Source organism: Brachionichthys hirsutus, chromosome 1, assembly GCF_040956055.1.
Source record: "Brachionichthys hirsutus isolate HB-005 chromosome 1, CSIRO-AGI_Bhir_v1, whole genome shotgun sequence".
Taxonomy (NCBI): Eukaryota; Metazoa; Chordata; class Actinopteri; order Lophiiformes; family Brachionichthyidae; genus Brachionichthys; species Brachionichthys hirsutus.
Window position 1 is genome coordinate 5,929,407 of NC_090897.1, and position 19,726 is coordinate 5,949,132.

At 43.6% G+C, this 19,726-nt stretch overlaps 1 protein-coding gene across 1 annotated transcript; it reads right to left on the minus strand.

Annotated features, from left to right (window-relative positions):
- Positions 1–1,953: 1,953 nt before the first annotated feature.
- On the minus strand, positions 1,954–17,539 carry LOC137900111 (frizzled-3-like). Its single transcript, XM_068744205.1, has 10 exons — positions 17,300–17,539; positions 6,335–6,531; positions 5,690–5,992; positions 5,427–5,589; positions 5,017–5,316; positions 4,605–4,856; positions 3,002–3,150; positions 2,757–2,871; positions 2,267–2,421; positions 1,954–2,176 (listed from the first exon to the last, which is right to left on the minus strand). The coding sequence occupies exons 1-10, from the start codon at positions 17,537–17,539 to the stop codon at positions 1,954–1,956; spliced, it is 2,097 nt and encodes a 698-aa protein (XP_068600306.1).
- Positions 17,540–19,726: the final 2,187 nt, after the last annotated feature.

Below are 19,726 nucleotides of genomic sequence, written 5' to 3' on the forward strand. Positions count from 1 at the left end.
TGAGTTGACCTTCATGGAACTTCTTTACCCGACTGATTTATTAGTTTCATTCAAGTACAAAGTTGGACTTCATTCCCAACTTCACGGAATCTTGTGGTAGAAAAATCTGTCATCTTAAATAAATGCAAGCACAATGTCAATAGAAAAAAACACTGATATCTATAAAGTTTATTAGGTAGCATAAAAACGTCATTACAGTCCCAAACTGCAAATAAATTAAAAAAGCAAACAACTTAAATTTTCCAAGATTTTGTTTTTGAACCGTCATATTTTCAAGTTTCCGCATTTCCCTCCAAAGCTGAATTCATCTCATCCACAGACGTCTGTGACTTCACAAAAATGATCTATTTACAAACCTAAAGGAAAGGAGAGGTCAACCAAAGCCTCTCCCAGAGGTCAAAGCACAACGGTTAATGTTGGAAAGCAGTCACCACATTTAGGAAGTACAGACAGTTGCTGTAGGTCCAGAATAGATCAGCGTGGGCACATTTACAGGAGAGGCAGTAGGCAGATGTGAGGCAGATTAGTCATCAGATAGGATCCAAACTACGTACAACGGATACAGCAAGCAGAGAGACAAGTTGAACTAAAGAGGTAGGCTGGAAACACACAGCACCGACAACTAGCTACAGGAACAAAATAAAACCATGCGTGTGCATTTTGGTGTTAGGAGTTAAGAATCCTCAGAGATGAGCACCATTATTTTTTTACTGATCCCATTATTTTGTTTCAAACAATCAATTTCCCTCAACCAAAAGCACCCAATTATGCGTATATGTGCATGTACTGAGAAGGCTGAGTGTACAGGTGAGGTAGGTTAAACTGGAACAGGTACTGGAAACAAGTAATTATAGAGAAAATATTTGCAGTACACCCTGTTAACACGTCAAGAGAAAATGTAGCAATGCACAATTAGCAAATATATTTTACACTAGAGTTCCACTCCTGACCGTCTGCTCCTCTTTGGGTGAGTTGAAATGTTTATATCTGAACACTACAAACAAAAATCAGCATATAGCCACCATGCATAGCAAAACATGAATGAAACAGAATGGGATCATTACCAATTATTTTTGACATTTAATTCAATTGAACCGAGTGCAACCATCAAATTTAGAATGAGTGTATATTTATTAAAAAAACAAAGTTAACCAGTCTAAAAATGAGTGTCTACGTATTGTATTAATTTGTATGTAAAAATGAGTTACATCATTAAAAAAACTAAAAACTTCCTTTCCAAAAAAACCAAATGAAATTAAGCATGTTTAATGGCTTTCATTTTTAAATTGAATGGTTTATTCAGCCATTAGCTAGTTTGGTTATTTCTGCTATTGCCACCATTAATGGACAATAAAGTTATTGAAATTTAAATCAGTACTCCTGCACGTTTTTGGCAAAGACTCGACTGATCAAAAAAGCGCCTTTTCTATCAGTCAGGAGAATGTCTCTGCAGAAAAGTCAGTGCTCTCACTCTCACACACACACACATTTTTGCAGCAGAGGTCCATGTTTCCACATTAAGCCCATGCTTGTTGGCTTCTGAGGCCACAAAGTTGGACATCATTCAAAAAGAATGAGTCTCAGTCTAGTCTGGGACTGAGACAGGTAAAAAAAATCCAGACAATGTTAAACAGAGTAGTAATACCATTAAGATTGTTGCAAAGCAATACTCGGCAGTGTTTACGTCTTTCTTAATATTCATATAGGTCCAGCAAGACGGTGAAAAGATTAAGATTTGACTGACTCTCAAGAACAAACAGTTGTTTGATTCCAGCATCTGCTGTGTCTTTTGAAGGTAAACATAACTGTCAAGGTTCCAGTGAAGAATCTATAAGACATGAGTCAGGCTCCTCGCTCGAACTGAGCAGCATCACAGCACTGCTCGTTACATTCTCCAGCTTGGTAGAGGAAAACACTTCGGTACGGAGACAGACGGGAGACGTCTGCCTCTTCTCAGGCGGTGGCACCTTCATTCTCAGCAGCTAGGCTGTGGCTAGCCATTGTCCCGTGGGTAATGAGTGTAGGCGGGGCTTCAGAAACGTCTCGCTGGCTGCCGTGCCGTGAGTGGCTGCCGATGTTGTGAAGGCTGCTGTGAGTGGAGAGGGGGTGGTCAATACGAGGCATGCTGCCATGGAAACTGCGCACCTCGGTACCTCTGTAAACCACAGCATCACACCTGAGAGTGAGAGATGAGGAAGGACACATGAGGAAGACTTGATTCCTTAATTTACAGCATTAGAAGGACAAACAGGATCTCCGGCTCTACCTGTCCTCACGAGTGCAGCGGAGGCTGCCGTGATAGCTGGTCTTGCTGTGGACGCTGCTGGCCTTGCTCCTGGCAGCGGCATGCTGAGGCCTGATTGGTTCATCAAGGTCGTCCACCACAGCCAAGTGGGTGGAGGAGGCGTGGGTGGATGTGCCCTACAGGAAGATGAGGATTCAGACAGATGTGATAACAGAGGAGACAGGTTTTCATTAAAAAGGTTTATATTGATGCTTATTTCATCCCTTCAATGATGTAGAAGGTCTGCTACCAGCTTTCACTCTATGTAACAGTATTTATGTAAGCATTAAACAGTTTCTGATAATTCCATCACGACTATGGTCTGCTTCCATGCGTGTTAAGGGCTGTAAACAGATTCCACACATCAGTTGTTATGTTTTTTATTTAATCCTATGTTGTCCGATTACATTCAAGTACAGGTAATACTACCGTGGTCGCTTTTGATTTTGCTACGCCACTTTGTGTAACACACCTGAGTGGATGTTCCCCTGGACTTCCTGATGACGGGGGTGTTGGGTTCACGCAAAAGAGACTGGGCAAAGTCTGGCTGCTCCTGCAGCACCTGACGAGACTCATTCACCCCACTGCTGCAGAGGGAAGAATTGTCCAAGGATAATACAGAGTTTAGTACACAGACAAGTAAGCCGTCACCAAAAAATGACACAAAGGAATGAAAAAGGCAGTCTAAAACAAAAAACATCCAATCTCTCGTCTTACTCTTTGCGTCTGCGGCCCTGCAGGAAGTTGGCCCACTCAAAACACGTCTTCTTGCTGCCCACCCAAAATACGGAGGGGATCCCCACCACCAACATCATCAGATATTTAATTAGGAACAAAACCATGAGTGGCTGGTTGGTCTGCTCCACCTAAAGAGAATTAATAAATATTTACTCCACACTACAGAGGGTGTAAAAACACATCCTCAAATGGACGGAAGAAAATGCTACCATGAAAACACGGAAGTGAGGGACAAGAATTTGCTTGACAGGACTGAACTAAAATCCCCAAAATGCTTAGAATGCCACTTGCACATTAACAGGGTCAGAAGAATCCAGCACTGACAACGGCTTTTTTAGTCCATCTGAAGGGCTGAAGCGGGGCGGTGGGGGAAACGCAGCAGCTTCAGCTCCGCTCAGATGTCTCGAGCGTTTGCTGCAGGACACAGTCGCTACCGCCAGAGAGCAGAAAATCACAGCAGCTGTGCGGTTTAGAGATCTGCTTTATAGAATCCAGCTCGGTGCTGCATGATAAATACTTCTAGCATCAATATCACAGCGTGTGCATTAACAGCAGTCACATCGCAGGACGTGATGCCAACGAAAGCAAAACAAGCACATCAAACAAAGCAAGCCGCAAATAAAAAAAAAAAGGAAGAAGGAAAAAGTAAGAGAGTCGTGTTTCTGATTTTCCACAACTAATCTCCTGATCTAATTCACTCAGAATAACTGAATTGTTTTGGGATTGATTGAAAACACGACTCACACGTTTTACTCAACTACATGGATTTGTAGTGCTGCTATATGTTCATGTGTGTTGCCTTCAGGCACATGCGTCAGTCATTTTGGAATCATTCCATTTTTTCTATTCGACTTTTTCAGTTCAATGGTGATAATTCCTTCAGTTCTTTTTATATAGTTAAGAAAGTGAACATTTCACAAATGCCAGATTTTTTTCCAATGTCATGCTGCCCAGCCAGCAAACTCCTGATGCCTGGAAATCTTAGGAAGCATAAGCCTTTCTTATTTAAGAACCGAGGCCCAGGAGAATATCTGTGCTTTAATTGGATTTCGTCTTTCAGTCTTGTCCAAGCTGAGATTGAATGTCTTTCGTATAAAACAAAACGCATTCAGGATTCATTACATTTCTACCCAGGCATGCAGACAAAATAAAGTCATTCGAGCCTGAACAATGCCCACAGAATCTTCAATTATCCAACAACAAACAAACTTTTACAAACGAACACCTCTCTAATATCTATATAAGGTATCGATGTGATGTAATGAAGACAAAAATACTCAGAGTGCATCTGAGTCCTTCACCCCGTTAACTCGGGCAGTGAGTGAGAAACAAATCTGGCCTGGGGGAGCTTGCATGCTGCAGCATGAGCTGTGATGCTAATAAAGCGCATTACATATTGATCTATGTAGGTTTTCAGCTGAGCCAACGTGAAGATACTACTAATACTAGTAAGAGCTTTCCTCCACAAACATACCCTTACAAATTAAATAAACTGGTAAAACGTAATACTCCCACACTAGCATATTACCAGTAAGCCAATTCATACACACAGCAAATCTCTTCCACTCCCTCCTCTTTCTACCTTATATGGGCAGGGGATGTGATAGCGCCTGCAGTTCTCCTCCATCCATGTCATCTCCCAGATTCTCCGGTAGGTGTGTTCGTACAGGTAGCACCCGATAACGGTCAACAAAGGGACCAGGTACAGCACCGAAAACACTCCCATCCGGATCATGAACTTGACCAGTTTGGTCTGGTTCTCCTTCTCCAGAGGGATCTCCATGCGTACCCGGTTCAGAGCCACAATGCCCACCAACAGCAGCGTGACGCCCACCTGAGGAGAGAAGGTCGGGGTCAGCGGCAGACACACAAAATACTCCGCTTACTAATCGATCCACATCCGCACAATGCACCCATCCTTTGATCTGTTCACTCATCCATCCATCAACTCTTTCACCCTCCCACCCACTCATTCATCTTCTGACTGTACTCACCGCCACGTTGAAGCAGAGCGGTGCCAGAACAAACCACCTCAGGGCGTCTATGTCATACAGCCCGATGAAACACACTCCGCTGATCCCATCTCCTTCGATTTTGTTCAGGGCCAACAGGGTGACGGTCAGGACCCCCGGGAGGCCCCAGGCAACAGCATGGAAGAGGAGCGCTTTCTTCTCGATGGCCTCGCTGCCCCATTTAGGCACGGCAGCCAGAAACCAAGTGACTGTAAGGATGACCCACCACATGCTGCCGGCCATGGTGAAGAAATACAGGACCATGAAAAACAGGGTGCACACCTGGGAGAGAGAGAACAGCAGCATATAACCAAATAGGCTTCTTAATAGATCCAACATGATCATAAGAAGTGTGATGCCACTGCAGTAGTACTAGATGATAATGGCCTCACCTTGTTGTGTGAGCCCTGTGTTATCGTTGAAGCTCTGAACTGGACAGGGCTGACTGAGTTACAAGCGACCTTGTCTTCCAGCAGGAACCCCAGAAAGAAAACCAGCGACACCATGACGTAACACACAGCGTAAAAGATGATGGGACGCTCTGGGTACCGAAACCTAAAGAGGTGAAGAACAACATAAACAAGATAAAAGTGGAGGTTATTTGGGTCTCTGAAGTGATCATACTCAATAAATTGACGGGCTTTGCCGTTCAAACCTGGTAACATCAATGAGAAAAGTCAGGAAGGTAAAGAGTGTTGCCGACAGACAAACAGTGGAAACAACTCCAATGAAGTAGCGGATGAAGCTCAGGTCCTGCTGGTTGAAGAACATGGAGGGACACGGGGCAGAACAGTCCTTCCTGTCCATGAAGGTGTAACCCAGGTCCGGGTCAACCTTGAGCTCCCTAGGGCACCAGAAACCATAGTCTCTCTGGACAGCCATGGACGACTTGTCAGCGGGGTCCGAGCCTTCCAGCAAGTCCTCTGGACGAGGGTAGGGCTCGTCGCAGTCTGGAAACCTGGGACAAGAAATACTGAGTCAGGTCAAAGGTTTAATATAGAACAGACACTTTCTATGTAGCCTGGTATGAAGAAGATAGCTGAACTGACAGGTAAAAAAGTGAGAGCAAAAACCTGGGAGGGGAAGCACAGTCAAAGAGAAAGAGGAGCGATTCTGATGTTTTCAGATCGACTGGTTGTGCATGACAACAATACAGATTTAAGGCATACACAAAACACATTCTGAAGCCTCAGGCTAAATATGCAGTTTAAAATGAAATTGAAAGCAGAAAAAATGTTCCCAGCTATATTCTTAGAGACAGTTCCAGACTTGTTCCTGACTTTCAAAATGCAAGCGACACCTGCTGCACTCCATGTCGTCCGGCCAGGCTATCCCAAATATCTCCATGAGGTTGTGGCACTCGTCCTTGGCCCGGTGGCAGATCGATCGGCACGGCATGGACACGTGGCCGTACCTGGCGCACACCGGGGCATAAAGGGCGCACAGGAACATCCTAAGATCAGCGCTGCACTCCAGGTTAACCATGGGATGGAAAGGCTGTAGAGGAAGAGGAGGAGGAGACAAGTGACACGTGACATGAGCTGAACTCGCTGGCTGGGGTAATATAAGTGTCAGTCATCAAATTCTCTCGCAGACACCCACACGTTTCAGCTTTCCAATTTTATATCGCAATATGAATGAGAAGAAGCAAGGCTGTAATTCAGGCTGTTATGCAACCTGAAATAGCATCACAGAGGATGGAGGGTAGGGATTCCTTGAATACCTTTATACAACTCTGAGGAACTGTTCAAACCGTGTGAGTTCGTCAACACGGAGCAGATTTGTTTGTGAGCTTCACATGAAAGGAAAACTGCTTTTCAATGAGGGTTACACTCAATGAACAGACACGTGACTGGTTGGTGGGAATCTGCCTTAGACTTAAAGTCATAAATTCAGCCTCCGTGCACTACACAGCAGGATGCTACTTCTGATCATCTGCTCTGATTTAAAAGTCTGGCGCAGCGGTTTAAATAAAGAAATCAGAGCGGAACCCTCACAGCGATGAATGAAAACTAAAGCGGCAACAGGAAATGCCGTGCTCCATCACGCACACCATTCTACTTGCGCCCTACATATGTGTACAAAATATGCGTGCGTGTGATGCCAAACAGTGCACTTACACTTATTGCCTGCAACAAAAGCTGCAGTATATGCTTAGAGCCTGATGAGTGTATTCATGCACACACCCATGCATCAGTGAGCGCTTGCGTGTGTGGACTCGGGCCTTGTGAGTGTGTTTTGATCGTTCTCGATTGCCGTGTTCTAGATCTGCACATTGGAGGGATGTTCCACCAGTAAATGGACGCAGCGGTGCATGAGTTGCGTGACACAGTTCTGAATATTGCACAGAAACAGAAGTGCGTGTGTGCACATGTGGATGCACATGCACACACACGTTAATTCAATAATTCACAATTTTACATCCCATGCATTTCTTCTGTGAAAGCTGCACCGTGGGGAAAGAGAGAGGCGGGAACAACATGAACCAATAAAGCGCATTATGTGGCGACAGAATTCCAAATGACTCCATGCATATTCATAAAATGACATGATCAGAATTTAGATCGCCTATGAAACGTCATCTCTCATTTTGGAATTAAGGAGATTTATTTCACCTCTAAGAGAATTTCATGAGATTTCAGTTCATTAAGAGTAGAAGATAAAGTTCAGACGCACACCATTCTACTTGCGCCCTACATATGTGTACAAAATATGCGTGCGTGTGATGCCAAACAGTGCACTTACACTTATTGCCTGCAACAAAAGCTGCAGTATATGCTTAGAGCCTGATGAGTGTATTCATGCACACGCCCATGCATCAGTGAGCGCTTGCGTGTGTGGACTCGGGCCTTGTGAGTGTGTTTTGATCGTTCTCGATTGCCGTGTTCTAGATCTGCACATTGGAGGGATGTTCCACCAGTAAATGGACGCAAAGGTGCATGTATGTGTATGAATATGCATGGAGTCATTTGGAATTCTGGAGTAATTCTGGAGTAATTCTGGAGTAATTCTGGAGTAATTCAGTAAGACTCTGTCTTACTGAATGAGCTGGAGGCTACACTTAACAGAGCGGCCGTTGCTTCTGCATCAGTGTTTCTCACTGTCCAGCAGAATGCAGCCTTTCTTCATCTCTTCTCACACTAACTCTTCAGTGATTGAGCATCACTTCTATTTTGCGTGTCCCCATTCTCGAGATTTGTAGAGTCAATATGTGTGTCTTTTTTTTTTTTTTTACGCGCATTGTCAGTATGTCATTTGTTGTGATTTCTGGTGTGTGAATGTGCACAAGTCAATGCATGTGCGCAGATGTCTGAGTGCAATTATTCTGACAGTAAGGACAACTGCCCCCCTCCTCCTCTACCACCCAGAGAGAATGCTGATATTAAATGGCCCGACTGAGCCACTCAACGACGGAGGAAGGGGCAGTAAGCTCTCCACGGAGGATGACCCGGGTCAATTGTTCGGCATTTTGTAGTTTATTGTGATGGGAGAGTGGGGGGAGCAGGAAAACACACAATTAAGGCTCAAGGGAGGTGATTGTGACTAAAACAAGGAAATAAGTAGGAGGAGGAGATACGGAGTGAACAAGAGAAAGGAAATGCAGCTTCACAAAAAATAGTGCAGTCCTTGATAACGGCTCGCTGTGTGTGATGTGGCTGTCATTTAATTAATGTACATTTCTGCACACTAAAAATTATCATCACCATCATGACAACAATATGTCACACTTTAAGCATCATAGCTGCTCTATTAATATTATTAGTAGAGTTATTACACACCTGAACAGCCTGATTAGTATGGAAAATGTGACAAGATGCAGCAGAGCTGAATTTATTTAATGCCGAAAATAAAATTACTGAAGGGCCATCATGCTACAATAATCCCGTTCTTCGGTCAATATTCCAGATCACCTGTTCTCTTCCCACAAAAAAATATTCGTTTCGATTTATATTTCATAAAACAATTCTGGATTTTAATTTTCTGAAAAGTAACCCAACATATATTGATTGTATTCACAGTATTGGAAACTATTAACAGCTATCCTGTAAAATATCCCATTACCAAACAGGGAGCTGCAACGTGAAGCCCAAAGAGTACTGTTAACAGGCAGTGCTGAACAAAACTCATTCAAAAACAAATTAGATATTTTTTGCAAGTTGATGTGTGTGAGAGAGAGAGAGAGAGAGCGACAGAATCTTGGACAGGCAATAGTACCGGTAAGCATTTGGGTTTCTGACAGAGGAAAATAAAATAAAGCCCCCGACTGAGCCACCTCAGAGTCAATAGAGGGATTAAGTTTCTTTCTCTGTACTCCTTCTGTCCAAAGAAACCCAGAGGGAGGGAGAGAGAAAGATTTTTGTCCCTCCTCCTGTTTCATTAAGTACGAAACAACAACAACAAAACAGACAGACAGACACATACATATTAAATTTAATGATTAACAGTCATGCTATGCAGCCTTTTAGAGTTCTAGAACACAAAACAAGGATCCAGCTGGTGCTGCGCTTCAATTCATCCCATCATCAGGGCTTTTATGGATGAATAAAGGCTTTAGTGGGTGTGCTGGGAATTTAAATAAATACATACACCGAGAAATCAGCTAGCCTATTAGCTTATGAAATACTGACAGAAGATGTTTAGAGCAAAAGAGTAGGCAAAAGGCTCTCTATGTGTAATATTTTTTATGCTTAATGAATGGGTGATATGTGAGTGGGGTTTGGTGTATAAGAGGGAAAATCCAGGTAGACATCTCCATGGAAACACATGCTGTCAAATGCTTGGGGAGGGAAGGAGGGAGCGAAGAGGAGAATGATGGGGGGGGGGAAGAAAAAAAGTGGAACGGTGAAAAGTTTCCTGGTGGATTAGGGAATCAAATGTATTGGAAGGAGTGTGAGAAACTGAAGCAGACACACACACAGGCACCAGTGTAAGGTTGGTGTCAGATCACGGTGACAGGCTGCTGAAGGCTGGAAGCCTCCAAAGAAACACGTCTCGTATTGGCAGCAGTTCTTCAGCTGTTGTCCAACTCGGTGAAAATAAAAACCGCACAAAGTCCATCTGATCCTGGACGTCCACAAAACGTCCTGCATGGTTCAATGGTGCCGATCAGCGATACTCAGAGACATTATTACATCGTGTTTATAATCATAAAAGCAACGACACCCAAACAGAAACCAGTTCATCTTAAGTGTTACAAAACCAAGCAGAATCAACGTTAAAAAGCAAAATGTTAATAAGATTTAGTGGAGCGAGAAACAGAATGTTTCGCTAGGGTGTCTTCTTTTCCTGGGATATTTAAGTCGAGTAACGAAATAAAAACCTTGAACCTCCATCTCACGTTTGACACTCTGGCAGACGCGATGCATGATTTCCTGCATCTCAAGTGTGGCTTGTTTTTACTAAACCTTGTCAAAGTCCATCTGGACACATTATCCTCATGCACTCGCTCTCTTTTTCCTCCTCGTGTCACCTCTCTGTCGCACCATGACTCGCTCACATCAGAGGGTCGCGCCCCGCAGCACAAATGCTGTCAGACCACATCAGCTCTGCTTCCATTCCCTAGCTAGTGTCTCTATGGTGTTCTCTCTAAACTAGATATTACTACTCAATCCTTTACCTCTCTCACTCTCTGCAGAAAAGATAAAGCACCACTTTGCTTCTGCCTCACCGATACTTGATCCTCCAATTTTTCCCATGAGCACTCAAACTATTAACTGCATAGCGACTGCATCCTTACATTAGAGCCAATCACGTTCTGTCTCTCGCCATAGTGTGGAGTGAAGGCCATTACCTCTCCTCACAATCCTTCCGTCCCCCTCCGTCTGCACCAGCTCACATCCTACTTTCCATTTCATTCTTTGGATCCAGGGTAAAGCAACATTTTCTGCCTGCTGGTTTACTCGCATGATCTATAATCACAACTTCACACCTTTAGACAAACGCTCTCTTGCCTTGCCTTCCTCTTTTTCGCCTCTCTCATGCGGGAGAGAAGCATTGGCGGTGAAGGGATGAACAGGACAGAACTTCTCCCTCATCTCTGATTAAGAAACGGGTACCCATCTCGTAGGATCTTCGTTCGCTTGTTTATCCGTGTCCATCCATCGTTCAGCTGGGAGGACCGGACTAAGCAGTTGATGGCATTCCGCTTCATGTTTACGTTCCTCCTCTCTGTCAGACTTTCCCTCTCCCATATTCATCTCTTATTTTCTTCGCCTCCCTTTTACTCCTGGAGATTATTCTCACTTATTTTTTTGCTTCAGTTCCTATCTCTTTGACTAATTTTCCTTTAAATCACTTTGTTTATCATTTTCATTGCTGCATTAATGTCTTTTTTTTTGCACAATCCAAACAGGTCTTGCACTTCGCCCAAGAGACTAGTTAACACTGGTTAACTGGTAAAAGCAGCAACTCATCGATCAGTGGTAAGCCTGATTAAGAGTGGGGACATTTTGTCTTGGTACCGTAATCATCAACAGCAGCAGCGCTCCTGTAAAACAGTAGAAAATGATGTGCAGAGGTGAGACCGATGTTGTGTTTCAAGTTATTAAAAGTCGTCACCAAAACTATTATAAAATTTAATCATTTCATTGTCATATTAAAATAACTACCTCAACCTCTGCATCATAACCGAAGAAAAGCAGAACAGCCATCTTCTCTGACAACAATTGTGTTGACTTTTAATCGTGGTCTCTGGTTCACAGTTAACATTGAAGGGGAGACATGGAAGCCTTTTGCATTGGGTGGAGAGATATTCTTTCTATTCATGACAGCATGCATCTCCATGATAAAAAGGTAATGGCTGCAGGACGATATCAAATAATACCACTTGAGAGCGAAGACACCTAGTTTCCATTTTGAATCTCTCATTTCCTCTCTTTCCCTTTAATTACAAGTCCTCCCCTCCTCTTCTCTTGGTTTACTCCAGAACATGCAATCATCATCCAATTTCCCTGCCCTGCCTCTCTCCCTCCATCTGCCTATTTAACTACCATGGCAACAGGTAATGCTTTGGCTTTCACAGGGATGTGTCTCATTGAGGATACCAGGGTGCAGCGCAGGCGTCAGCACAGATACATGCACACACGAGTCCATTGTGCTTTCAGAACCGCTCGCACAAGGAGCGACATGGAAAGTGTGAAAGCGAGAGTAAAAGATAATGATCGACGTGGGGGGAGAGGGTCAAACGAAATGATAGAGAGAGAGATGAGGAGCCAAGAGTGCAACAATGGTGCTGAATCAGACCCGCCCACACACGTCCTATAACATCCCAACTGCCTGCACATATCCATCTGCAGCCACTCGCACACAGTTAGTCACACAAAACCACCTCATTTCTAGCATACGAAGAATCAAGGATTAATACCTTACAAACAAAAAGCATTGGATTTAAGATGCCACAAATAAAGGAGCCTGTAAAATGTAATTAACAAGCATAAATAACAGGCTTCTGGGTGGATATTTCCCAGCATTATGGATTATAATTCTCCTAGTTACTGTAGCCAGTTACACAAGCTACTTTATTTTGTAAAATCTAAATAAAACATGCATGGAAGTCTACAAATCCCCCCTTTTCAAAGAATTCCAGCAGCAAACACCATGGCTCCATATCACCTGTAAAGCCTGCAATGCTACATTTGCTTTGGGCTACATTTTGGAGCAATGAAAAATCTCTCCTAAAATCTCTTGAGCTGGAATTTTAGGCTGGATAAGGAGGTGGCAGCTCTGCTCACGTGAACAGTCTGCCAAAAAAAAAAAAAAAACGCACAAGGCAGTGCCTTTGTTCTGCATATAAATAAATGATTGCTTCATTTGAGCTCGCAGCTTCAATGGACTCTGTGGAAATAAGCAGGATAATCAAAGCTGAACTGAAATAAACAGGAACTTTTAAACTGAATGAGGACCTGTCTGTCTCTGGCGGAGTGAAAGGAGTAATCAGCCTCTTCACATGCAGCAAGCAAGCACACACACACAGCAGAGCACAAACGCAACCTTGCAATTATAAACACACAGAAACACTCCTCTATAAAAGCTCATTCTCTGTTTCGTATTCACACACAGCAACACAAAGAAACATAACACAACAGACCGTACTTCAGCGCAACAAGACTCAAACTCTTCACGTTTGGCACACAAACTCTCTCTCTGTTCTGGGGACCTAGTGGCCCCTGAGTGGTCCTTTCATACAGAGACATCTCATTTTGAAGGACGGGACCCCACGGTGAAAGACACACAAAGCCCAGAGCCCTCGTCTTTACCCAACCTGCCACTCTTTCAGCATTTCCTTTCCAACATTCTTCCTGATCCACCGTCCCGCACATTTTCTCCTTTTAACAGTTCATCTCTTCCTCCTTCCAGCACCTCAAATTAATCTCTCAACCTATTTTAATCATCAACACTCGGAATTAGCGGATTATTTTGACATTTACCACTGAAAGGTAAAAAAAAAAAAAAGATAATTTATTTGAGAAGTTGGTTCTGTTGGAAAAGCAAAAGCCAACATTAGGTCATACATGTCTGACAAAAATAGTGACATTTGAGACATTGATTGCTTTAGTTTTAGTGATCCACAACATCATTAAAGAAAAGTACCAGCAGGCACATGAAGAGATTGTGATTGTGTCAATCTGCCTGCATGGTGATGAATATATTTATTAGATAAACATAAACATGGTTCCATGTTTTTCTTAAGCTTTTTTTATTAAGCTGTTACTGAAAAATGTTCACGAAATCATCCTATTTGACCGTTGAGTGGCTGAACGGGTCACGTTTCCAGGCTGGCGCTGAACGAGGGGAGAACGTCTGACACCAGCAATATGTCTGATTCCAGCACCTTCTCAAGGAGGAGACACTTTGTTTGCTGATCATGTGTAAGTTTGCAGCAGTGTGGTAGAATGAACTTATTAAATACAGAGGTGCTTCCTTGTCTGCTGAAAACTACTGGAATAATGACCACATTTCATTAGTGTGAACCGTTCTAACAGAGCCGGTTCTTTCACTGCGGTGTTCTCAATGCCCCAGTCACAAAAAACAATGAGAAAAAAGAAATCCTAGGCTGCAGCGTATTAAATAGACCGTACTTCAGCATATTTAAGTCTGCACATTGTTCTAATAATAACTCCAACATTTTTAAGGCAAAGTGAATACTGACCATTTCCATGCGAAGTTGGCTCTCATGGTCATCGGGTCTTGCAGTGCATGTAAACATACCCACAAACCTCTGGTCTGAACTTCATTTCAACCAGGAGTGATTTTTGTAGCGGGCTTGTGAACGTCACGACTGACATCTTGAGATCCCTTCATTGGGAGCAGGGCTGCTGTCTATTTGCTTTACAAACACTGCGCTCTATTGTTGGCCAAATGAGGCCTTCTCTAGCCGACTGTTAGAGCGGGGGCTCTCTAATCTCTTTTACTCCAGGATTCGAATGACAAAGATGGTGTTCGAATTGTTTGGAGAAACTCAGTGAGGAATAATGCCTTTTTAGAATAACCTCTCCGCTGTGAACTTTGTCTAAAAGTCCAATTTATTTTGTGCCATGTGGAGAAAAAACACAACTCCAATTATTCAAAGGGGAAGACTACAGAAACTTTTATTAGTGTAGTATTATTTCACTAGATTAAAACCCCAGTGCCAAACCATAATGCATGCACTCATTGAAAAAGTCTTCCTAAATTTGGTGGCATTCCATGAGTAACACCTAAAACAAAAGGTATATTTTTCCATTATCTAAACTTAGGTTATATTTTTATTTTATTTTTCAGGGAAAACTTCCTTGCCGCTGACCTGCCATTCTGCCAAATTGTAAGATAAAGAACGACACAGTCCGGTAATTCACCAAGACTTTTTATTTTTCTTAGTGTGCTCAAGAATTCAATGAGTTCATGCATCCAAGTCTTTGTGTCTAACACATATAAAAAGATTAAATAATGCCATAAACTGCAGCACATCCTGAGAACCATTACGTTCTGTGGTGGATGAACGAAGTCATTTCACTCTGTATCGCAAGCTTCCATCCGGATCCGAATTCATCTCTGTTCTCCTTCACTCTCTCCACTCGTTTGAGTCCATCTTAGCAGGTTTAACTGACTATTGTGGCAGATGGGGTGGAAGTTGGTCTCTGGGAATCAATGTCTTCATTGTGGGTCTGAGCAGCTAGTTAGCGCTATTGAGAGATGACAGCTGGCACCGTTAGCCTCTCCTATCACACATACACACACACACACGCACACACAACTTCAGTACAGTTAGCCTCAGCCCGGCTCAGCAACAACACACTGTAGAAATACTGCTCTGCTTTGTGATTTAAAAAGCAAATAAACGTGAAATTATGCGTTACTCATGCACAAAAACTCTCAGATCCAGAGCGGCTTTTGTTTGACATCTAAAAAGTAAAGAAAAAAATGAAAAGATTCCAAATAGTTTAAAAGTCACAACCCAAAAGCTTCATCACTGAGGCAGATCCCGACGCAACAGAACCCAAAACGGACTCCAACAGCTGCTGACAACGTCTCCAGTTTCATCGTGGCGTCTGAAATCGTCACGCTGATTTAGCAGCAGCTATTTATTTGATATTTTCTTACAAGTCAAATTTCCGAACAAGTTAATTCAAAAGGAATTGTGCTTTTCAGATTGTATAGATTGATTTAATATGTAATTTGCAGTTTGCTGTTCATTTAGATACCTGGGCCTGGAAATGCAAACGTCTCACACCCGAGTTTGAGTGATTTAATGTTTTGAAACGCCACCGTTCTCTGAACCATGTAAACTTGCAAAAATACAGCTCAACTGTGAAGACGAAGCCTCATTTTACAGAACAATTGTTATTATTCTGTGAAGGAAAAAGAAATAGCTGTTTTCAGCCAAACCGTTGTCACGCCTCAGATTAAAAGGAGCTTCAGGCCAGACTCATCCAACCGCCCTAATATCAAATACATTCTTCATCGCCCACACTCGCATGACAATCTAGATAAAGTGAGTGATGTAGAATTATTTCTAAATCCAGCTGTACAAGCATGCTGCTTCTCGGACAGTGTGTTACAAGCTGCTGCGGACCAGAGATGATATTTTACAAGAGCTAAACTGATGCTGAAAATAAACAGCATAATAATTTGATTAATTCTATCGTGCATTTACAGTTTTAGCAACACAAACTGTGGAAACTATACAAAAAAAGCATCCTTAACTTGCTCATTGTCATACCGCCACATAAACCCATGTACACACACACACACACACACACACACACGGTATTATGTAGCCATTGTCCTATGAGAGATATGATTACATTTCCTCCACTGTCAAAGCAGACCAGACCAGAGCAGGGAAACGAAATGGGCTCAAATTGCTCCTCAATCATGATGAGAAAAATGTCTCCATGACTGGAGGGTGTCGGTTACTTGGCTCCGTCATCCGAGTCAAATCAAGTTCAACAGCAGATGCATAGCACAATCCCTGACACGGCGTGTTTTGACATGACACTGGGGAACTGAATGGATTTTAATATGTGGATAATCCTTAATGTGTGAACAGAATCCTATTTCTTATTTCTCAATGAGCATTACAATGAGTATCAAAATACTGTCAATCCAAAATAAAGATTTTTTTTATGCGTCTGTTTTCTGAAGGAGACAAAAAAAAGACAAGAATACTGTGCATATAGAAGCCAGATTATTTAAAAATGGTACGTCTGGTCTGTCTTTTTTTCCTAGTTCTAAACGGACTACAACACCTTCCTCCGTGTTCCCTCTCAGGAGAGTCACAAAGGAGTAGAAAAGAGAGGTAATGCGATATAGACGCATAGTCAATGTCTAGCATTGCACTCAGACAGTGAGCCACTCAACAACCCCCCCCCCCCAGCCCCTTTTCTTTTTGCTTAAAACCAATGCACACACCCGAGCATAAATCTCCCTGCAGGTAGCAGCCACTAAATCAGCTATCTGCGTTCACATTTCTCCCTCTGCTGCTGCTCACACCTTCTGTCTGTCATCTACTGTTCACATGTATGAGAGGTCAAGAGTGCCTCACGGAGTCGGTGCATTCATCAGTCTGTGTGAAACGGTAACCTGAAGTAGAGAACATGGAGGAGGAGCGTAGGCGGATTGTAACATTTTCTCACAGATCTCACTGCTTCTGTTCACTCTGTATTTCCATTTCCCTCCAAGGTGTGGCTATAACCCAGTTTGTACTCTCGCCACCAGGTTGCGTGCTTTGGAGTGATGCGCACGTCATTTAGCAGGCGTAGGTAAAGCGAGCGCCGTGACAACCTACCTCCATAGCTAGCGCGGCGGTTTGCTGGTCGTAGTGATTTAGGAGATTGGGCATGAAGGTGGTGTTGTAAGGCAGATCCTGGCACATTCTCAGTCTGATGGGCTCACAGCTGAACTCATTGTGGCTCTCTATGTATTCCACATGAATGGACCGAGCAGGTGGAACCTGACAGAGGAGGAGTTGGGCGACAGAGACGAAGAGGAAGGAGAAGCAGACGGGAAGACATCGTCTGCAACCCATCGTTTTAGTTTTTGAGAACTGAACTTTCACACACCGTCCTCCAGCAGGTGCTTCCATCTTAGAAGCGGACATTTCCCCAACAATGGCTCAGAATGATCGTCGGCCAGAAAACCGCGATGCGGGCTTGAAGACACGCGGGGATCGTTTCTCAACCATCTCAGCAATAATGGTAAAAAGCAAGACCTCAACAGAGCCGCTCCAGTCGACCCTGAACATCTCACGCGGTGGGCTCTCGATTCATTGGCTGGCCGTGAACGTCGCCCCCTCTTTGTGTAAATCAATCATCAAATTCAGCAGCCATTCTGGTAATTGCCTTTCTTGCACAATGACTCACAATGTGCCTTTCAGGCCTGCAGATTTTTTTTTTTAGTTAAATTATAAGGTTTCTCCTCCTGATAATCCGCTGGTCAAGGACAGATTCCCCTTGTTCCATCCTCGCAGTGAGATAATAGCTCCACCATCAGCCGTCTGCTCAAGGTCTCCTCTCACTTAATTTCCATTGATGCGTCAGAGAAACGTGGACTGGAGTCTTCCATATGCGATTATGCTCTTAGTAATTTCACAGAAGACTCCGCCAGACGCAGAATCCATCTTTTACATCCGACTGCCGAGCTGAGAGAGGATCCGTCAAGCAGGTCCTGCAGGTTTAGACACACAAAGAGCAAAATGAGTCAATAAAGCGGAGTGGGCTCTTCTTCAATGAAGTCGTGCTGCAACCAGCCACAAGTCAGAAATAACACGCACGATGCGCCTGCACGGCGGCACGCACAGGTTATTGCACACAACTAAAACGCACGGGAACCTAAACTTCAGAGAACGCTACACCTGCGGATCATCAGACACCCCCCCCCCCCCCCCCCCCCCCGCCGCCTTTCATGTTTGTGCGAGGTTGGCCGGGCAACAGTCCCCCCAGGCTTCACACCGTGCGACTCGGTGCGTTTATGGCACAAAGAAAAGTTACGAAATAAACGTGGGCGTTTTATAAATAAAAGGAGGGAACACGAGTTTTAGAGTCACACCTGTGCCAAGCTGCGCCCCCCCCCCCCCGTTAGACATGCTATCCCGGGTGAAGCCACCGATAGCTCCCTAGCTTAAACACTAAATTCATATTTTGCGTTATCCGCGTCCGCCGGAGCGCCATTAAAACGCACGGCGCTTAATTTACACTGTTTTCGGTTTGTGAGCGAGAACGCAGCCCTTTATCGGAGACGCGACACGCCAGGATCGGGACTCGACTGGCGCGCCTGTCACCGCTCAGCCGCGCGCTATTACGCGCGCCACGCAGTTCCTCGAGAGTCTGTCCGACTCGCCCAACAAATAATTAGTTAAATGTAACGCCCAATTCCTCTAAAACGTTACCATCACGAATGCGTTACCTTGCGTTCATCGCCGAGACGCTCCTCGGGCTCCGTTAACTGCAGCTGGTTCCCCCGCAGCGTGCGTTGGACGCACCGTGACCGCGGATTGGTCGTGATCGCGCAGGAACAGGATGGTTTGGTCCGCACTGGACGCCGCATCAGGGGCGTTGCTACAGCTTAATGCCCATTACCGAAATTATTCTGCTTTTGTTTTATTTTTAGCAGACATGCAGCTTTGAAATTATTTACTTGAATCAAATTGAGATGAGAAGATATTGCAGCTCGCTGGCAAATTGTAATTGTTAGTTTTCTGCAGGGTGACATTTATATGCTTTGACTCTCCCGACAAGCAAACGCAATAATGTTGGGTCGGTACATTAATGAATTTACACAACAGTTCTCAAACTAAACGCATTCGCCAAGTCATTCCAGTCAGTTCCATCAACAAAGGAAGATCTTTGTTCAAAAACTTTGAGTTCGGTTGTACTGTCACATATAAAGAGACACATTATTCTTATTTACTGTATTCAATTCAGGGAGCGCGCAGAGATCAATTCAACAATAGCTAAATAAATCTATTAAACTTTAAGTTTTTAATTCAGTTGATTTAAAGAAAACACAAAATCATTAATTTCATAAAATAGTAAAAATCTATAAATTAACGAGCTTTCTTCCCAGACATCCATTAATAAGGGACTATTAACTAACAGACTATTGCAATGTCTCACAAGATTTCAGTTTGACCCGATCACTGGCAGCCACACAGGCTTGATGTGACTATCGGTTAATACAATGTCAATATTTATCCCTTGCAGCCTTAGGATTAGGA